The following is a 20,498-nucleotide window of genomic DNA, read 5'->3' on the forward strand; positions in this document are numbered from 1 at the left end:
AGTGTGTTCCTCATCTCACTAACCCAGAACCCAACACTTCCCACAGCTGCTGCTCACAATAAAACCTAATGGTCAACGCTAGAGTCAGGCAAATAAGTTGCCCCCTTCACATGTTTTTTTAAAACTAGCCAATCCACAACTGCCTCAGGAAAGCCTAAGGGATTATGCCCATAGAACTTAATAAAGCCACGGCCAGCAGGTTCTCTCTCTCTCTCTGTCTCTCCTTCTCTGTCTCTCTCTCTCACTCCCTCCTCTCCCAGCTGTTTGAGCTCCCTGCAATCTCTAGACTTCCCCTTCGGCCTCCCGTCCGCCCTCCTAACCTCTCCTGGATCTGTAAGTAACATATTTCTTTTATTTCATGCATTTTACATTCACCTCTTCATTGCGTCTCACCTGAACCACACACCCAAACATAACTTTTCCCCATCAGGGCTCTCCTAGAGTGGCTGTCTTGGCTTATGGCCACTCTTGACAGACTTCAAGACCAAATTAGAAAGAACCCATAACCATAAGGATCACAACACCCTGCCCTCCCTCGTCTCTCCAGTGCACACATTCCAACCAGACTCGACACTCCCTATTGAACTTGTCCATATTTTGCCACCTCCGTCGTGCCCCTATGCAAGCGACTCCCCTGCCTCGAATGCTCTCCCTCCTTCCCTATCAACCATGCACTACAGTCAGATCTGTCAGATGGGCCGTCAGTGATCATCTCAAGTGACACCTCTTCCATACAGACTTTCCTAGTCCTTCCAACTAGCAATAATCCCATCCATCTCCTAAATCTCATGACATTAGATTTCGTTTGTCTCTTCTTCCTTTCTACCTTGCAGTGTCAACTCCAGAGTGTCTCTGGGACCCTCTGAGCAGCAGACTGGCTGGAAGAAAAGGCCAGAGACCGGCCTTAAGTGGCATTTGCACAAGTGCTGTGTTTTATTAGAATTCTATGCAGAGAGTTGCTGATGAGGACAGATGATGGAGCTGCTATGCAACCCCCTGCTCAACCCTAGCCACCGAGGCCTATTGACTCTTTCTTCCTTTCTCCCACTAGACTGCAAGCGTCTAAGGACAGAGGCTGTGTTCCCCAAGTCAGTACCCGCTGCAGTGTCGAGCCCGGTGCCTGACATGGAGGAAGTGCTTGACACAAATGCCTCTGGGAGGCATCCCTGCCAGAAGGAAACACAGCTTCTTCTGGTCTGTGCAGAGCAAGTAAGTCCTAGCACCTACTACCGGCTCTTGGCTCACTGAAGCCACGGGTGGGAGTCAGTCAGTCCTTTCTCAGTACGTTCCAAGGAGAGTTGCTGACTTGCTCTTTCTTTAAGGTGCCCTTTTACTTTTGAACCTGAATTTTTCTAGAAAAATGTAATGGGCAGGGCACCCAATCCAAAGGGATGGCCCCCAGAGGCAACCCTGAGTGAAAAATAAGGCCAATTCACTGTCACATTGCTTTGTCAATTTCACTATGAATCCACGTTCTGAGGATGCACTCTTGCCCAGTAGGCACCACCCCTCACTGGCAACAGACAGAGACAGCAAATTGCTCCACACCCCAGTAGCATAGCCTTTCCCTGTGCCGGGTGTGGTGCATCCCAGGAGAGCTTTCTCACACCAGGTGGCATCCAGGTGGATCTGGCGACCGCCCAGCAAGCACGTGTCCCCCTCACAAAAGGGAAGAAGAGGAAGAGTGGCCAAGAAGGGGTGGAAACCCCAGTTTTCCTTTATAAATTTAAGGCCAGATTTTAACCTCTCCCTTGGCAACTCTACACATCAGACAAGAAAGAAACTAATATAGATATTAGCCTTGTACTGACTTAGACTTTCACTTACCCCACCCCTTGTTTCTTAATGGCCTTTAAAAAAAAAAAAAAAAAAAAAAAACTCTTGAATCTAGGTTAGCCTGTTTCCTGTTCATATTAAGGAATCCAGGCCCTTTGCAGTAAAGAAAGACAATGATACCCTGGAGCTTTATATAAGGAATGTTTCTAGATTGTTGGTTGAAAGCATGTGCGTTTGTTAATTTGCACCCTAAACACACCTCACGGCTTCATTTAAACCTGAGCACTCTGTGTATTCCAACTGCCTATGCAGAGTTCCAACTTAATCAAGTACTTAATGAGTAGCATTAATATTCGTTGTCTCCTCCACGGGTGTCTGCACTCATCAAGGTAAACAGTTACTGGCAGCCTCCACAGCCCTTCGTTGAGCTGAGAATTGTCTGTCCTTATCTAGACAGCGGATTGTTTGTCCCCCACCATGGGAAAAGCCTGCTGGGTACTTTCCAAAGGCCTCATTTTAAAAAGACACGTTTCCACTTATAGACCTTTTAAAAATGCCAGGCAATTTGGAATAACAGTAAGAAATCTATTATCTGGATAACAGTCATTCAGATATTCTTGTAGTGTGCCAGGCACCATACTAAGTGCTAGGAATGCAATGATGACCCCAAGGAGTCCTGGTTCCTGCCCTCATGATGCTTATGGTATAGTGGGAGAGGCCAACACGTAAGGAAAGGTCAATCTAATGAGCGCATAATTACAGAGTGAGCTCAGTGTTAGGAAGGAAAGGCATGGATGTGAGGACTCCCTAGAGGATGAGAGGATGGGGAAGATGTTGGAGCTGAGCTATGAAAGATGATGATGAAGAAATTGGTTATTCACTGAATGTCAGGGCACAGAATGTTAGGACAGGAAGATCACACACCCACACCCACACACACACACCCACCCTACTACTCATAGATGAGGAAACTGAGGCCCAGCAGAGCTAGATGACTTGCCCAAGGTCAGAGCTAATTCTAGAAACCCATACCCAATCCCTTCCTGCTAAACCACTTAATTTTATTTATATCCCAGCTATAGATTATCCAAATACACTTGACAAATAAAACGGAGAATATTGAGTTAAAACCACATCTCTCAAGACCACACGCATAAATAACGATCGTGTTTTAATGCGGACGATACCTTTTCATTTTGCAAATCCAGAGTTCTCATCATATCAAAATTCAAGACAGTTTGTTCTGTAAGAAGGGGAAGGTCATAACCCTGTCTAGAATGTACGGGCAAATCTCTCTAACCGTGCAGTGCTAATTTGGGCCTGAGCTGTGTAACCAGACCGACTTCACGCTCCAGCTGGGGTTTCAGATCCACACATGGCGATTGGATGGCTCTTTGCTGTTTCACAGCAAGGGTCCTTCCCTGGGCTCCCGGAGCCTCTGGGGATTTACTCCTCCCGACGTGGCCGTGTTTTCGCCACTGTGTGCATGCGCTGAATGTTGAAAACATTCTTTTGAAAAGCCCAGGAGATTCCGCTCGCAATCTGTGCGTGTGCATGTAAAAGCGCAGAGACTGGAAAGAACCGCGGCGGAGTACACCCTGACCGAACGTTACTCCCGGGGAGCCGCGGCCGTGGAAGGGAGTGCGATACTGTCTTCTTTTCACTCTAGACACTCCTGAGTTACGTAAAATTCTACGCAAGAATGTATTCGTGTGTTAGCATGTAATACATATGTATTAAGTTTTTTCAAGAAGACTCTTAAACAACAAAATCTCTATAGAACAAAGGTGCGTCTCCGCAGAGCGCAACAGCATTTGTCTTGGATGTAACCGCCTTCTCCAGAAATCTCAGAGGAACTCCCCTCAAAGGACACTGTGCGCTCCACCGCAACCCTGCGGGGCATTCGGAAAGTTGGTGGCGCCCCGGGGGGTGGCCGCACTTGCAGCCCGCGCCCCGTAAGCCGAGCATTCAAGGAGTCCTGACTTGGCGGCTGGCACACTCCGCACCCACCCAGCCGGTCCTGATGCGGGAGGGTGGGGCCGCGGCGGGGCGGGGCAACGTGGGCCCGCACCCCGCTCCTCCCCGCCCTTCCCTGCCGGCCCCGCCCGCGCGCGCCCCCCGCCCGCGGCCCGGGCGCCCGGCCCGCCCCCTCCCCTCCGCGCGCAAACGAACCTCGCGACGCCTCGCTCGGCGGCTGGCGGGGGCCGGGCGAGGGAGGGGGCTGGCCCCGGCCGCCCCACTCTGCAGTTGTCTCCCGAGCGCTGGCTGCGCCGCCCGAGCCGCTGGGCCGGGGAAGCAGTGGTCGTTCGCTCCCGGGCCGGCTCCTCCAGGCGCTCGCAGGCATGCAGCCCGGGAGCAGGAGGCGCGCCCCGGGCCGCTGCTGAGCCGGCCGGGGCGGCGGGGACCAGCGCCAGCGGAGCCCCTCCCACCTTGCCCCGGGGCAGACGAGCGGCGCCCCGACACCCCCTCTTCTCCCACAGCCCCGCCAGCGCCACCCCCCGCGGGCCGCAGGGGCTCATGCAGCCGCCAAGGTAAGCGCGGGTCGGGAGCCGGGCGGACCCGGCTCTGACATCTCCCAGGCGCCGCCGACACTTGCTGGGGCCACGGCGCTGCTTTGGTCTTCCCCAGCCCCGCGTCTCATCTTGCTCCCATCTTGCCCACATTTGGAGCTTTGCTGCGCGCCTCGATCGCTTTAGCTGTTGGCAGCAGGAAAGTTTTTGTGGTTTGGTGTTTCTTCTTTTTTCCTAAAATACTCTAACCCCGGGCAGCCGCCAGCGCGCGTGGTTGGGCAGACCCGGCACACGTCCCTTACACCGTGTGCGGGCTGGGAACTCCCTCCCTCCGCCGGGCTCGCGGAGCCCCGGACTGAGCCGGCCACCCGGCTGTCCTGCCGTGAACCCCCATTGGCCCGCGCCGCCCGGGCCCCCGCCTCCCGCTCGACGCCCGGCTGCGGAGCTGCCTGGCGAGCTCCTGCCCTCGGGGACGTCGGCGCAGTGCACCGCGTGGGCTCGCGTCCCGGCGACCCTTTGCCTGGGCGCGTCGGCGTACGGGAAAGTGTGGACCTTGGGTTGAGGGCCGAGGATGCCCGTTGCCAAGCCGCCCCGGCGTTCCTAAGTGGATGGGTGGGCACGGCGACGATTCAGCGCCGGCTCGCGCCGCAGCTTAACCCAGGGGTAGAAGCCCGGGCAAGGAGACAGGTGTATTTAATGGGAGGGCCGGTGTGGGGGACGCTCGTGTGCAATTGGGAATTGTATCTTATTAATGTAATTGTATTAGACTTGCTCAGAGTTGGAATCATTTCTCCCAGATTGAGATTTTAATGGGAGCCTGTGAGCTGCTATTATGCGGTGTGGTTTTGGGAGGTGTTGGGTTGTATTTATTTTATAAATTCGGTGTCTTGCGGGCGGAGTAGGGGAAGTAGCGCCATCTAGCGGAAGTGGTGAGCTGTGCATTCCTCTTAGGCTGCGAAGTTGTGTGTTCTCAAAGGAGTCTCCTGCGCAAGGTGGAGAGGTGGGAACCAGCCCTCGCCTCCAGGCTAGAGGCTACAGTAGCTCTCTCGAGTATCAGCGGTACCAGGGAGAAACCCCGACGTCCCATGCTCAGCACATTGAGCTCAGAGGACGAAATTACGGGTCGTGTTGAGTGGCATGCTGTCACCTAAGGGAGCTCCATCACCTTCTCCACCTGGTTTTAGACTCTTCCAGCAAAAACATAACATAAAATGTTAACTGCTGCAAGAAGATGCCCCTTCCTCAGGCATCTGGTGCAGAGATCTTGAAAATCAATTCACAACCCTCTCTTCTCCTGTGCATCACAAACAGGTGATTTCTTGGGTGGATTTTGAGCCATGACCCCTGGGAAGGAGAGTAACTGTGCTCCGAAGGGCAGCAGGAGGAGAACTGGGAGAGGGCCTCCTGCCCGTCTGTACAGGAACAGAATAGTGAACCCAAACTGGCTTTTTTTTTTTTTTTTGCACACACAAAGAAGGGGTTTCTTGCTGTTACCACAGCAAGTGACAAGCAAGCCCCCTTTACAGGGACATGATCTCCAGTTAACAACTGGGGCAGACGTGGCTGGATGGCAAGTCCTGCAGACAAAGGCTCTGTCTGGGTGGGGCACCCACACATCCAGGGCGGGCTGCACGTTCTCTGTGGCTGGTTTTTGCTGCCACCTTCCAGGCCAGATAATATATTATCAGTGAGCTGAGTTCACCCTGTTCTGAAGGGCACCCTGGCCCCTTGTAGAGCAGTGTAGTGGTCTACTGTAGTACCCCCTTGAGACTCTCTGGGCTGTGGTAGTAGTGAAAGAGGTCTTAGCCTCCTTTTTTCAAACATCCTGCTTCCATTATTTCCCTCCCAGGTGTCAAACAGGTGCTTACACTCTCCAATAGACATAAGAAATGGTGGGTGGCTGGTCTGCCCCCTCATGCTGTCTCAAACTGTGTCTTCGTTGGCAGGTATTTATTTCATCATGAGACTTGTGAACAAACAGGGTCTTAGAAGAGCTTGGCATCTCATTCAAGGAGAGCACCTTTGACTTTTGCTAAGAAATCTCTGTCTGCTTTCTCTTTTTACAAACCTCTCCCAAGGTATGACTTGCTGCTTCCCAGTGTATGTAATAATAGAGAATGAAGGCACAAGAATCTCCTGTTTAATACAGTCCCTTGCTCTTCGGCAGCCCTGTGAGAAGCCACACACAAGAATTCTTAGATGAGCAGTTGCAAAATGAAATAAATAGGGACTGAGCATCCCTGACATTGGGACAGGGAGTTTTTCAGCCATTCTCCCAGGGATGCTTGCTGCTCCCAGGAAGCAGGCAGGAACGGGTGCTGGTATTTTCAGTTTCTCAGAAGAAACTGATGGTCAGAAAGCAGAAGGGATATGGCCAGGGTTCTGTGTTTCTAAAGTGCTTTTTTCCCCCTGCAACCTTGCTACCAAATGACTTAAGTTCTAGCGCTTGTTTTTTACCAAGTATGGTTGCAAAATTTGTTCCTGCCTTGAAGCATGCAGTATAGACATGAAAGAAGGCATGGTCACCAATCCATCAAGAAGCCTGCCATCCAGGGAAAGAGGCAGGACGTATCCGAGTGCAATTGAGCAAAAACATACAAGGATTATCAGAAAGCAGTGCAGGCTAATTGGAATCTGTTAGTTCTGTGAAATGAAATGACACTACTCCTTACAGGTAATTATTCTAGAACTTGACTTATAATATCCCAAAGGTAAGTTTACTTAACTTTTAAGTGTCTGTGGTGTTCCTGTGGCTCTTTTAGGGAATGACTTTGCCTCTATTATTTAGCCATTCAACAAACTTAACTGAACATAAATTTAACCTGAAGAAGGGAAGCTCCAGGTTTCCCCGCCTGTTTGGTATCCAGCCTATCCAAAAGACAGGCTCCTCTTTTTCTTATTTTGAGCAAATGACTGCTCAGTTTCAGCCTCTCTTCTCTTAGCAACAGAGCTATAAAGGAGCAATGAATAGGGCAGTGGAAAAAATTAAGGATTGCCTTACTCAAGTGTGCATACAAGGCCAGGCAGAAGTCAGTTTCCTTGGTGACAGATGAACAAATGAACTGTATTGAAAGGATACCCAGTTTCTTAGCCAGGTCTGTCCTGTGAGTAGAAGTGCTAAATCATGTTAGATCCCAGGGGTCAGGAGGCAAGAATGCCTTAGTGAGGTGTGAAACTTTACAATTCTTAGGGCAGGAAGAAGAAGGAATTTTCAAATTGGGGCAGAAATTGACAAAATAAATGCAAATGACTTTTGTAACCTCATATAAAACTTTTTAAGTCACTGGTAACTGACTAACATAAAAATGTACTATGTACCTACCCAACTTATGAAATGATTATGTCCAGATTACTACAGTAAATAATGGAAGTATAGCAAACAGTTTTTGCAGAGAGTGACTACAGAATTGCTGGTTGGATTTACTTTTTTCATTTTTCAATTGCTTGTTTAAAGCAGTGCTACAAGATGAAAAGCTTTCAGAAAGCAAAATACTTGATTTGCCAGAGCCTGAAAATTAGGCAGAAAGTTTAAAGACTCTGTCAACTATCTGGTCAAAGGAGGCCAATTCCCATAGGTACCGTGTCCTCTGTGGGCCAAAACAGAGATCAGCGGGTGTGAGTAAAAATGCCTCAAAATTCATTGACTTCTGTCTTGGCAGGACGTTTTAGTAGTTACCATCTGTTGTGGCTTCTCCTTATATTTCATTTTTTCATCTTCATGGACTCTAAGATCAAGGTCTTTGTAGCAGCTTGCCCTGACTGACAGGAAGAGTTTGCTCTGTTTCCTGGTAGTGTTCCATTCTTCTGTCCTTGTAAACAGAGATATTCTGCCTAATATCTCAGTAAGAATTTTGGTAACTATTTTATTTTTGAAGATGGATGCAACCCATTGTTATCCTCTCTAGGTATGTTGAAGGATTTTCCCCTTGATGTCTTTAAACAAGATTAGGTGGAAGCATGCAACATACATATACCTACCCCTGAAGGCCCCTACACATCCCTCACATGACTAGTATTGTCAGCCACAGTGCATACTCTTCTTTAGGATTCACTCCACTATTAGACTTACATACCTTTCTCAACTCATCTGCACCATGTGTCTCTCCTCTCCAGATTGTCTATTCAAACTCCCTGAGATAGCCAGGCATGGTGGCTCACTCCTGTAATCCCAGCACTTTGGGAGGCCAAGGCGGGCAGATCACTTGAGGTCAGGAGTTCAAGACCAGCCTGGCCAACATGGTGAATCCCCATCTCTACTAAAAGTGTAAAAATTGGCCGGGTTTGGTGGCACATGACTGTAGTCCCAGCTACTCCGGTGGCTGAGAGAGGAGAATCACTTGAACCCAGGAGGCGGAGGTTGCACTGAACCAAGATCGTGCTACTGCACTCCAGCCTGGGCAACACAGCCAGACTCCATCTCCAAAAAAAAAAAAAAAAAACCTTGAGATCTGATTGTTTGAGGTGCTTTCACAAAGTTTGGTTCTCTCTATCGAAGTCTGACCCACTTATAAGCTTATAAGAATAGAAGACCTTGCTGATGAATTTTGCCTTGCAGGAATACCATTCTACCTGTTCAAATGCTCGTCTAAAAGAGGCTTGCTCAAAAACATCTCCTGGACAAATGCTGGGGCCCTCTCAGTCACTTAGAAATGTGCTGCCAGTGTGCATTTTCAGCACTGACAGTGGCAGCCTGAAGAACAGATTGCCCTCGCAAGAACATAACCACTGGACTCTCTCTTCTTCCACACAGGGTTTTTTCTGGTTGTCAGAGCACACAGAAATGCCCGTTTCATTCTTAGAATCATAAAAAGTTACAGGGTTTCCTCAAAATAATTGGTACCTTGAAAATAATAATTAACATTTGTTTGGAAGTTTTGGTGTCTAATGTGCTTTCATTTACATTTTGGTTTAATATCCTTTATGGAAAGAGGTAAAGCATAAATAATAAATAGATCTTTTTGTGCAATTGCATTTTCCCATGTGAGCTCCCATTTATTGATACAAGGGAAGCAAAGCAAAAAGAGAAGCAAAGCAAAAAGGAGAAGCAAAGCTTAGAGGCTGGGCTCACCTGTAGACATTATGAAGTTCATGATGGTATTCCCTCACAGGTCCAACCCTGCTAATAACTCCTCACTGCTGAATTTGGACAGGTCATTTTTGCCTCTGAACGTGAGGCTCCTGTGAGTTTATTTTGTTTTATATTTATTTTGTCATATATCAGTCAGTGCAACTAAAATAGTCTGACATTCAGATTTCAGAACACTGATTTCAAAATGCTTCTCTTGGCTGGGCGTGGTGGCTCACATTTATCATTCCAGCACTTTGGGAGGCCGAGGATGGCTGACTGTTTGAGCTCAGGAGTTCGAGACCAGCCTGGCCAACATGGTAAAACCTGGTCTCTACTAAAAATACAAACATTAGCCAGACGTGGTGGCGTGCACCTGTGGTCCCAGCTACTTGAGGGGCTGAGGTGGGAGGATCGCTTGAACCTTGGAGGTGGAGGTTGCAGCGAGCAATGACCATGCCATTGCACTCCAGCCTGGATGATAGAATGAGACCTTGTCTTAAAAAAAAAAAAAAAAAAAAAAAAAAAAAAGCTTCTCTTGCTTTCCTGAAACACTTGGATTTGGTTTTGTGTCTTTGGGTATTCCAAGATCATATGACAAAAAAAGCTAACTGCCACCACCTTCTTCCATGCTATGAGGGTTTTAAGTTGGTATTATTTCTCTCTGATAAGGAGCATTTTGAGCAAGTAGATCCCTAAGCTCCAGGTTCTTTTCTCATTTCTTCATGAGAAATGAAGCTCCAGGTTCTTTACTCATTTCTTCATGAGTAAATGCATGCTGTTAGCAGGGTCTACTGACTTCAGGCCTGGTGGAGAACACACTGGCCCTATGAGCCTCAGCCAGGAGTCAGCAAGAGCAAGGCAAACCTAAGCCAAGATGGTGCGCCGGCCCTCCCTTTCTGGGTCAGTGACCAATCTCTAAAGGCAGAAGCCCATCTGGCTTAAAACTTTAGATGTTCTGTGAGTGGCTTGTGGACTGAAAGAACTCCAATAAATTGATACTGTAGGTAGGTTTACCTAAATATCTTCCTGTTGTTTAAGTAAATCTGTTTAACTCGCATTCAAAGGCTAAGTCTAGGCATACGTGATCTAAAAAATGTCACCATCCAAAAGAAAGACAAAAAAATTCCATAATCTAATTATTTCAATTTCTGAAGTCTCTAGGATGGATGGGGGAGATTGTTCATGGAAATTTTTCTCTTCTTAAAACGTTTTTATATTTTTGTTAATGTCTGGAAAACAGTATATCTCTAAACATATTCCCATTTCTAATGCATGATCCGTCATTCTACATGTGGGGCATATTATCGGACTGACAGAAATAAATAAACCATGAGTGAAGATGAGAAGCAGCTGTAGTTTGGTGGGAAAAACACTGCACTTGGCATCTCAAAACCTGGGTTTAAGCCTCTGCACGGCTACTTGTATTTATGGTCCTTAGACAAGACTTACAAATGAGTTTGTCTCATTTGTGAAATGGAAACGGCTGTGCCCATTGCATAGTTAAGAGGACAACACTGTGATTATATGGGGGAGCTTTTTCTAGTAGGTGCTCATTAGGCCTCGAGTATAACTGAAATGAACTTAAAACCCACCTAGAAGTCAAGGTTATCCATGAGTCCTTGCAGAATTCTGCAGAGCTCCCCCAAGATCCTATACATACAAAGGCTCTAGCAGAATCTGGCACATAGTAGGTACTATTTGAATCCAAACAATAGTGCCTATCCATGATATAAAAAGAATATTGGCAACTACTTATCAACACTTACTCTATGCCAGGCATCTGTTCTAAGTGGGTTATTACTGTATTAACTCATTTAATCCTCACAACAATCTTTTGATTGATCTGCAAATATATCCCTATCTTACAGATGAAATAACTGAGATCTAGAAAGTCTGGGTTCAGACTGCATGTTCTTGGCCCAGCATACTGTATTACCTCTGTAATATAAAGTGAAGAAATTCCCTTAGCCTCTGACAGATTTAAGAAAGAAAAACAATGGTGGAAGAGAATGTCACATAAGGTGACACATTTGTTCTTCTTTCTGGATTGGCACTTTTCCCCACCTCCCATCAGCTGGGGATTGTCTCTATTTCAGCTATGCTTAGCCATTCTAAACAGTGTTGAATTTGATGAACAACTTGGTTATCTGTTCCGATTGCTAAATGTCTATGGTATTTGTGCTTGGCACTAAATTATTCATTAATCCAAATACTCCAGCCTTCTGTTGGTTGAGAGAGAGACGCAGACTCACTGTCGGTTCAGACAGTTGCCATTTGGTGGATAAATGGTTCCAAGCCAGTTCTTCTCCCTAGAACTTACCGGAATGGGGAGACATAAGCGCTGTGTGGTCTGTTCTCTTTTATGGGAACCTGGTATGTCTTGTGTATGCATACCCAAAAGCTGCTTTCAAACCTCAGGCGGTTGCTAAATGTTTCTAAGGTGTGGTTTCAGGTATACCATAGTATTGTTGGGGATTATTGCTGAATTTCATGCTGACATTAAAACATACAAATGTCACTCTTCAAATGACATTTCCTACGTGCTTGGCCACATTTTCACTTGGGGACTTTAGAAGTGTTACAGATGAGGCCTCAGAATGGCTCCTCACAATCAGGTGTGGGCAAGGCTAGTTAGTTACAGAGCCAGTATCAATTCACTGGATCCCTGGACACAGGACTCTGGAGCTTGGAGATCTTCTGGGGCAGCCAGGCTGTGATTCTGCAGATTGAGAAGCTGAGGGGCCGAAGATAGGACAGGGCATGCTGCCACACAGTTGGAGTTAAGACCACTCCAAATCCCAGGTCTCTGTCTTTCCCCATATTCACTGGCAGTGTCTTGAAGCTTTCCATCTCAACACTGACAATTAAGCAGTTCATAAATACTGTTGCTTTTGTACTGGGTTTTGCAGGCAGAAGAATGTGCAGACTTGGAGACCAGATAGTAGGTGTGATAGGAAGTCTCAGACAAGAGTTTTAAGAAGAAAGCGGTGGTCAGGGGGAGACTTTCATTAAGAAAGTGTAGTTATACTCCAGTTTATAGTCCCAGTAAGAAGAAATGGGAGAAGTAGGGAGAAAAGAAACATGACTGCTCCAGGAGGTTACTGAGAATACGGGAAGTCAAGAAGGACAGGTATGAAAGAAGGAAAGAGGGTCACATCCAAATACCACAGAAAGGCGGCCATGGAAACTGCTGGCCGACCAGCAGGAAGGCTCCAGCCCAGCCCAGCCTGAACTGAGCCTGGGGCAGCAGAGGTCAAAAGGAGCACAGAGAGAGTCCTTGCTTCTGTTCAGAGCAAGAGGATGGAGTAGGGTTAGTAGAGGCAGAGAGAAAATGAAAAGCCCCATGCCTGAGGAGCAGCTGTGATCTCATCAGAGGTGACCTGGCAGCTGGGAGTCACCGAGACCTGCCCAAACCTCACTCTGTCACCAAGCCTGCTGGGTGACCTCAAGCAGGTTACTTACCTTCTGCAGTGTAAGTTTGGGTGAATGTGCCAAAAACCCCATCTCCACAAAAAATACCAAAGAATGACCCAGGCATGGTGGCATGTGCACCTGTGGTCCCAGCCACTCAGGAGGCTGAGGAGGAAGGATCGCTTGAACCCAGGAGGTTGAGGCAGCAGTGAGTCATGATCGTGCCACGCTACTCCAGCCTGGGCAACAGAGCAAGACTTTGTCTCAAAAAAAAAAATTAAAAACCCATTAAAATATTGGAATAAAATTCAGTACTTGGTAATATTTGGTAATTTTTTAATTAAAAATTTTAGTTTAATTTTTAAATGAAAAATTTTAATTTTGGTAAAATTTTTAAATTTTTTGGTAGTTTTGTTCTTCTTGGTAATTATGTCTTAATTACCAAGAATAAAGTCCCTCATGGTGAGGGAAGCAGCATCAAAGCTCAGGTGATATTCTTTGTACAGAGAGCAAGGAAGCCTCAGATAATGAAGATGGCAGCAACATCCTTGTAGCCAAAATGCGCAGCGGTCCTTCCATGTGACGCCTGTATCCACAGGCATGCACACTGTGCCTCCTGCCCACAAGGGGAGTCCACCCTACCTGAGAAGGGTCTTTCTTTCTTTCTTTCTTTTTTATTCTTTATTTATTTTTGCAACAGTCTCACTCTGTTGCCCAGGCTGGAGTACAGTTGCAGGATCTCTGCTCACTGCAACCTCCGCCTCCTGGGTTCAAGTGATTCTCCTGCCTCAGCTTCTGAAGTAGCTGGGGTTACAGGTGCCCACCACCATGCCTGGCTAATTATTGTATTTTTAGTAAAAAGGGGGTTTCACCACATTGGCCAGGCTGGTCTCAAACTCCTGACATCAGGTTATCCGCCTGCCTCGGCCTCCCAAAATGCTGGAATTACAGGTATGAGCCACCGCACCCGGTCAGAAGGGTCATTTTAAATAGTCACTTTTGCAGAATATATACTAAAAAGTATTATTGTGAAGCACACTTTATAAAGTCTCAGCTAGCTGAACGAAGCACAATATGTTTTCTAAAAAGAACATGAAACCCAACCAATCTATTAACATTCTTTAAGGAGTCAGAAACAGGCCTGGAGACAAGGGAGAAACCCAGGATGAATTCTGTTTAGACTTTAAAAATTCCTTCTGACAAAGTTCCACCCCAAAGGTCATTTACAATAGTAAGTCTCTCCAGCATGTGCGGGGAAATTGCCATGGATCAAAATTATCCTTAGAGACAAGAAATAAAAAATAGGATAAACAGGTACTTTTCTGGATGAAGAATTATTAACAGTGAGGATCCCCCAGGATCGCGGGTACACCAGACTTAGTTTAAATTTACATGGATTATCTGAAGGAGACAAAGCTCAGATGGTTCCAGGCTTTGGGATGAAATGAAGGCTATGCAGAGATGGCAAACAAATGGTGATTAACTGCAGGATGAGCTTAGGAGTTAGCAAGAACATGCATATTAAGCTTTTGCAGGCGCAAGCCTGTTAATGCATTTATGAGAACATAATCCAAATTACAAGAAAATGGACTTTGTCCAGTCTGTTTATAGCCACAGAAGAGGATCCTTGGGGTCTTTGCAAAATGTTTGTTTGCTACAGGCCACTCAGGACCAAGTGTTCAGAAAATGCTAAAATACTATCAGAAATGATATTGGAAAACAAGCGAAAAATAGTATTCTACCTGGGCTCTACCCAAACCTGGCAGTTTGTGTTCTCTTCCCCTTGAGAAAAATATCTCAGAACTGCAGAAGGTGAGCAATGTCATCACCTGAAGTTCTTCGTAAGAGGCCGGGCTGCTTTGTACCTTAAGAGTTTTAGTGTGGAAAGATGAAGCCAGAAAGGTGATATGATCAAAGTCTATAAAACCTTGAAGGTTACGGAGAGAGAGAACAAGTACTGATTCATCAAATCTGAGATGACCAGACCCCAGGGTGGCCGTTAAAATTTGAAAGAGGAATTTGAGGGATAAATTAAAAATAAGGATCTGTTCCCATACTCTGAGCTGTAAATTGAAGCAACTCAGTTCCTCAAGACATGGTCTGGACAAACATTTTTTAGGACATGGGGGAATGGTCGGTTGGTTACTCAAGAAATGTCAAATTTTTGGTCAGTAAGTGAATGGTGGATTAAGAGCCGTTAGTAACATATCCCTATGCTTGAGAGGTTGGCAACAATACCTGGGACCAGTGTTGGGTCATTTCCTTCATATTAGACAGGGATCTGTTAGTGAGAGAAATCTAGATCAAACTAGTTTCAGCAAAATAAGGAATTTTTCTCAGCTTCCGTAGCTGGAAGAGGTACTAGAGTAGTTCACAAGAGCTCAGGAAAGAGCTGCAAGGGAGTCACGTGCTGAAGAGTGGCTTGGGGAGGGTTAGCCTAAATAAAATCTTCATCACTCCCCAAAAAGCTCACCTGATAAAATACAACTTAAGTAAAAACAAAATGTCAGCTGGGCGCAGCGGCTCCTATCTAGAATCCCAGCACTTTGTGAGGCAGAGACAGGCAGATTACTTGAGCCCACGAGTTTGAGGCCAGCCTGGCTAACATGGTGAAACCCTGTCTCTAAAAGAGACAAAATTTGGCTGGGTGTGGTAGCACATGCCTGTAATCCCAGCTGCTCGGGAGGCTGAGACACAAGAATTGCTTGAACCCAGGAGGCGGAGGTTGCAGTGAGCCGAGATGGTACCATTGCGCTCCAGCCTCCTGGGCGACAGGGCAGCGCGCGCGCACACACACACACACACACACACACAGTATGTCAGGTCCTCAAATGCCGCCACACACACACACAGTATGTCAGGTCCTCAAATGCCGCCACACACACACACACACACACAGTATGTCAGGTCCTCAAATGCCGCCTCAACTACTAACACTCATAAACACTCACCCTCCCACAAGATTGCTGTTGGAATCGGATAAGAACTGAAGCTTCTTCTGTAGCAACAATCTCAAGAAAGGTTCTGATTGGTACAGCTCGAGTCACTTGCAATCACTGTTTTATTGAAAGTAACTGTTAGGTTATATGTCTTGCCTTGACTTTAATCCCAAGGGGCAGAAACTGACTGACCTGGGTCTTTTATGCACCTGCCAGCAGCAAGGAGGGCACGGGCCCAAGACTGATAGAACTTACAAACCCAGCTATTCCCCTAGACATGAGTCACCTAGGGGAGCTCCTTAAAAATGCTGATGCCCAGGCTCTACCCCCCAGAGATTCAGATTTCGCTGCTTTGGAGTAGGGCCTAGACAACTCTAATCTTTTTACATCTCCCACAGTGGTCTCCCAAAAGAATAAATCCCTCCCCCTCTTGAGGCTTTTGGTTGGGCTCCCGGGTGCTTCACAGGCTCCCCCAAGCTCTTTGCTCTGTTTCTCCAGCTTCACCTCTTCCTTCTACAGCTGCACTTCAGCCTTTGCAGATCCTCAGGCAAAACACACCTTGTTCTGGCATGCTGGGTGTTCCTTCTGCCTGGAGTTTTCTCCCTGCCATCCCCTCCCTTGCCCATTAACTCCCCCGGCACACTCCTACACTGGGAAAGCTTCTTTCCCCTCCCTGCACCCCAAACTGGGCTGGAGGCCCCTGGCACCTGTGTTCTGTGTCTCCCCTGTCAGAGTCTGTATTCTGCTTTATTGAAAGTGATTGTTAAGTAATCTGTCTCGCCTTGACTTTAAGCCCGGTGTGGACTTGCTCACCACCATTGGAATGAATGGCACACACAGCACGCCAAGCATGGAGTTCAGCATGCTTGGCTTGGCATTTATTAGCCATTTATTGGGTGAATGCTTAAGCGTTCCCAGCCTCAGTTTCTTCATCTGCAAAATGAGGATGATAATAGAACCTTCCTTAGCTGAAAGTTTCTAGAAATGTAAAGTACTTAGCTGGTACCTGACACAATGTAAAAATACGTCAAAATGTTAGCCATTATTTTGAAAGACACCACCTTTTTTGGTAAAGGTCATTCACTCCTCACCTCTCCTTTAGCACTCATTTTTCTCTATTATCTGTTTCTACCAGCAATTCAAAAATAGGGACTGTCTTATTTATCCCCCAAGGTCTAGCCTGCCTCAGGTCCTGAATATGTATTTGTTGACTGATGACTCAGGCCCTAGATTTGAGAACGCTCTGTTCATACCCAGAAGCAGGCAAAGGTGGAGCCCCTGACTGTCACTGCCCCTGAGAGGGCTTCAGCCGGATGCAGAACCCTTCCTTTCAGAAGCCCCTTGACCCCTTCCCGTGCATCAAATAGCTACCCCCCACGTGGAGAGGGAGAGAAGGTGGAGGGGGATGCTCAGGATTGGGGCCTCCACAGTCAGGGCTGAAGAAAGCGAGCAAGAGCCATGCGTGAGAGTGTCTCTATCCCCAGGTCTAAGCTATAGCCTAGGGGACACCACATACTTGGTTAGACTCTGTGGGGCTGTGTGTTTGAAGTCAACTACACTTTTGAGTTAAATGAGTTTCTATGGCAAACAGAGTGCTGAGTTCTCAAATCTAACGTTTTAGGAATTTTTTATTCCTGCAGAGAGTTGGGGAGTTGTTTAAAAGTTGATTGGTTTAGCCAGTATAGATAGATTCCTCAAGGTCAGCACAACCCTGTACTGCTCTAGTTGGGGCTAGATTTCTCATGATAGTCTAAACTGTGTGATGGCCAAGTCCCCACTTTGAAGATGTCCAAATTCAGCCTCAGACATTTCTCCTCAAGAGAGGGGAGGGAAAAAAAAAAAAAAAAAAGCCCTTTGCATCCCTTTCCCAAATTACTTGCTCATGCCGTAAGACTGGGGTCTCCTCCTAAAATGGCAGCCAATCCCCGTCCCCTAGCAGGGTTCCAGGGGACTGGAACTCCCATGACCTGGGGCTTCTTCCAAGTTCTATTCAGTGGTATTCTTGGAGTGACAATATTATCAGCCTGATCCTTACAGATGAAGAAACTGAAATGTAGAGGTTAAAAGTCCTGCTGCGAGAAGAACCAACTGAAAAAAAAAAAAAAAAATTCTCAGGCTTTACAGCAAGCAAACTTCACTATGATTTTTACAGTTCTGATTCTGTATCCCCTGGGGGTTATCTCAGTTGCTTCTTTAGGATGGGGTTTATTATGTTGTACATATATCCTGATGTGTCTGGATGAATCTTGTCTTTTTGAGGGGAGGGCAGAGAGCGGTTCTTTTTTTAGATATTGTTCCTAAAAAGGAATAAATGGATACACCTGTTTGTCAAAACACCTTTGCTTTTTGTGCAACTGCTTTATATTAACGATACAAAAAAAAAAAAAAAAAAAAATCTTTGAAAAAAAAAAACTGTATATAATGGAATTGCAGAATATGCTGCACAAGTATTTTATTTAGTTATCCTTGCTTTAAGAATATTGGATGACATTTCCTGATGTGGGAGAAACTCCTTTTTTTTTCTGCTTTTGTAACATAGTTGAAGATTTCTTTTTTCTGTTCTCATTGGGGGAAAAAAAAAAAAAGGCCTGCTGTGAAAAGTCCACTCTTGGGCAAGGGCAGCCCCAGAAGGGCATGATCTCTGGGCTTCTGTGGGCTGCATGGCCTCCCCTGGATCCTGAGCCCTGGTCTCTGACCTGGACATGCTGCAGCAGTGACGGTGGTTAATTACTCTCCAGGTGACTTGGAATGCCAGTGATCCCTTCTCATTAGTGAGAGACTCTAGAACTAGCTGGTGAAAGGCAGACTCTAGCAAATGGTGTTAATTAGTGGACCTCAGAGGTGAAAAGGCCACATGGTCGCCTCTGTGCAGCCTGGCACAGTGTCTGCTTAGCATGCCCTGGTGGCCGCTGGAATGGGCTGCCGTTCCATGATGCTGCAGAATAACTTGTCGGGTGGGGCCCCAGGACTGGCCAAGCTTGAAGGGAAGACCATTTTCGATGGTGGGCTTTCACTGGGAAAACCGTAGCATTTTGCAGAGTCATGCCTAAAATGAACCCTGGTTTGGGGGAAAAAACAATTAGAGCCTGTCGATCTTAGACCTAAATATTTTAGGGAAACACAGTGGTACCCCCACTGTAAAGAAGAGTAGTGTCTGGCGTTTCCACCTTGGGAAAGAGCAGCTTCGTGTTGCCCTGTTGCACAGCTGGCTGAGGCATGGTCCCCTTGTGTACCTGTTTTGTGGAAGCCAGATTCATAAGTCTTGCTGCTGGGGTTGTGTCTTCACAGACATAGGGCCTTCTGCCCTTCCTTCAAAGCTTGCTCCTCTCCACACCCCCGACCTGGCAGCCAGAACCCCAAATGCAGCTGCAGCCCTGCAGCCTTGCAGCCTGTGTGGCCTTTGCAGCAAGTGAGGACTGTGATAGTGCTTAAGAGAAACATCTAAATTGGATAAAAACCCAGAGGTGTTTTTTCCCCGAAGAACCAGATGGGCAGGCTTAGGAGTGAGGTGAGGAGGGTGGTGGGAGGAATTGGTTTGAATAAAAACGCTTGCTCAGGACTATTTGTGTTTCATCCAAAAGATGTCTCTCAGGGGAAGTTACCAGTCCCTTAAATATCACAACGGCAGCAGAACTGCAGGGCCCAGGGAACCTTGGGAAGGAGATGTTTTTTTCCCAGAAAAATAAGCGACAGAGTTAGGAAAGGTCACCATCCTGAAGCCCTCCCAAGTGCAGCCTTGCGGGCCTCACAGAGAGCGCCAAACCGTCCGGCCCTGCGCGCGACGGGGACGGACATGGCCACATCTCTGGAGTAGCAGCTGTGTCAGGGTGGCAAGGTTAGGCCCGCAGGCCCTCAGCTCGGGGGCGCAGCCGGGGCAAGTCCTCAGGAAGCAGCGAGGTGCTTGAAGGGGGTGCTGGAGGCAGCCCAAGCCCAGTCAGGATGGGTGGCCCGGGGCCACTACGGGCGGGAACCTCGAGGTGCGTTAGTAGCTGAGATGCAGAGAGCCAACCTGCCCAGACCTAGACAACTCGGAAGTGGATTTTTCAGCCTCCTACACCGGTGTCGCGTCTGAGTGCGACAGATGAGCCAGGGGGCGTCGGTGGCAGCTTGGGGTCGGCAGTCTGGTTGGAAAGTAGGGCTGAGATTTCTCTCCAAGCACGGTTTTCTACTTGGATTGGATATTTGTGGAGGGGAATAAGGAGGCGCCCTGCCTCCCTTATGCCCTGTGGGGCTTGGGCCTCCCAAGAGTGCAGGGCGTGTTTTGCAAGGACAGCCGCGGGCTGGAGATGGCGCGAGGGTCGGAGAGCGTGGCGCTGCCTCTGATCTAGGGCCGTGGTTTTCCGAGGTCCTCAGGGCTTGCGCCGCAGCCGGGCAGCCTGAGTCCCCGCCCGGCAGCCTCCCGCTACCTCGCCGGCCTCTCTGAAACCCGAGCGCGAGGGGGCGGGGCGCAGGCGGCTGGGGCGCGGGGCCGCGTCGACATTGGCGGGGAACCGAGTGATGGATGGCTAGGGAGGGGCGCGCGGGGGGCGGGCGCGGGAAGGGGAGCGCGCCGGGCGCCCGCGGCCGAGGTGGACCGAGCCTCCCGGCTCGCTGCTCCCGCCGGCGGAGCGAGGCTGCCCCTTTCTCCGCAGCGTGATTTATTTTCTTCTCCTTTTTTTCTGAACTCTTCTTCCAGGGAGAGGCTAGTGGTAACAGGCCGAGCTGGATGGATGGGTATGGGGAGAGGGGCAGGACGTTCAGCCCTGGGATTCTGGCCGACCCTCGCCTTCCTTCTCTGCAGCTTCCCCGCAGGTA

The 20,498-nt window shown here is 47.9% G+C and overlaps 2 protein-coding genes across 9 annotated transcripts in view; one reads left to right on the forward strand and one right to left on the reverse strand.

The window, feature by feature from the left end:
* The window catches only part of LOC112426257 (uncharacterized), a 63,098-nt gene extending 58,455 nt beyond the window's left edge, over positions 1-4,643 (reverse strand). For 5 of the 7 annotated variants that reach the window (XM_071100625.1, XM_071100623.1, XM_071100622.1 and 2 more), the window contains exon 1: positions 3,949-4,643. In XM_071100625.1, coding sequence (XP_070956726.1) covers positions 3,949-4,439 — 491 coding nt within the window. In that variant the 5' untranslated portion in view covers positions 4,440-4,643. The remainder of the gene's footprint in view (positions 1-3,948) is intronic. The other 2 variants (XM_071100619.1, XM_024792080.2) reach the window with 2 other exon arrangements.
* Positions 4,175-20,498, forward strand: part of LOC105479356 (repulsive guidance molecule BMP co-receptor a) — a 46,188-nt gene continuing 29,864 nt past the window's right edge. Inside the window, exons 1-2 of one of the 2 annotated variants that reach the window (XM_011737314.3) lie at positions 4,175-4,307; positions 20,380-20,495. In XM_011737314.3, coding sequence (XP_011735616.1) covers positions 4,294-4,307; positions 20,380-20,495 — 130 coding nt within the window. In that variant the 5' untranslated portion in view covers positions 4,175-4,293. Of the gene's footprint in view, positions 4,308-19,223; positions 19,682-20,379; positions 20,496-20,498 lie in introns of those variants that run through there. The other variant, XM_011737312.3, reaches the window with a different exon arrangement.

Source organism: Macaca nemestrina, chromosome 7 (genome assembly GCF_043159975.1).
Source record: "Macaca nemestrina isolate mMacNem1 chromosome 7, mMacNem.hap1, whole genome shotgun sequence".
NCBI classification, from domain to species: domain Eukaryota; kingdom Metazoa; phylum Chordata; class Mammalia; order Primates; family Cercopithecidae; genus Macaca; species Macaca nemestrina.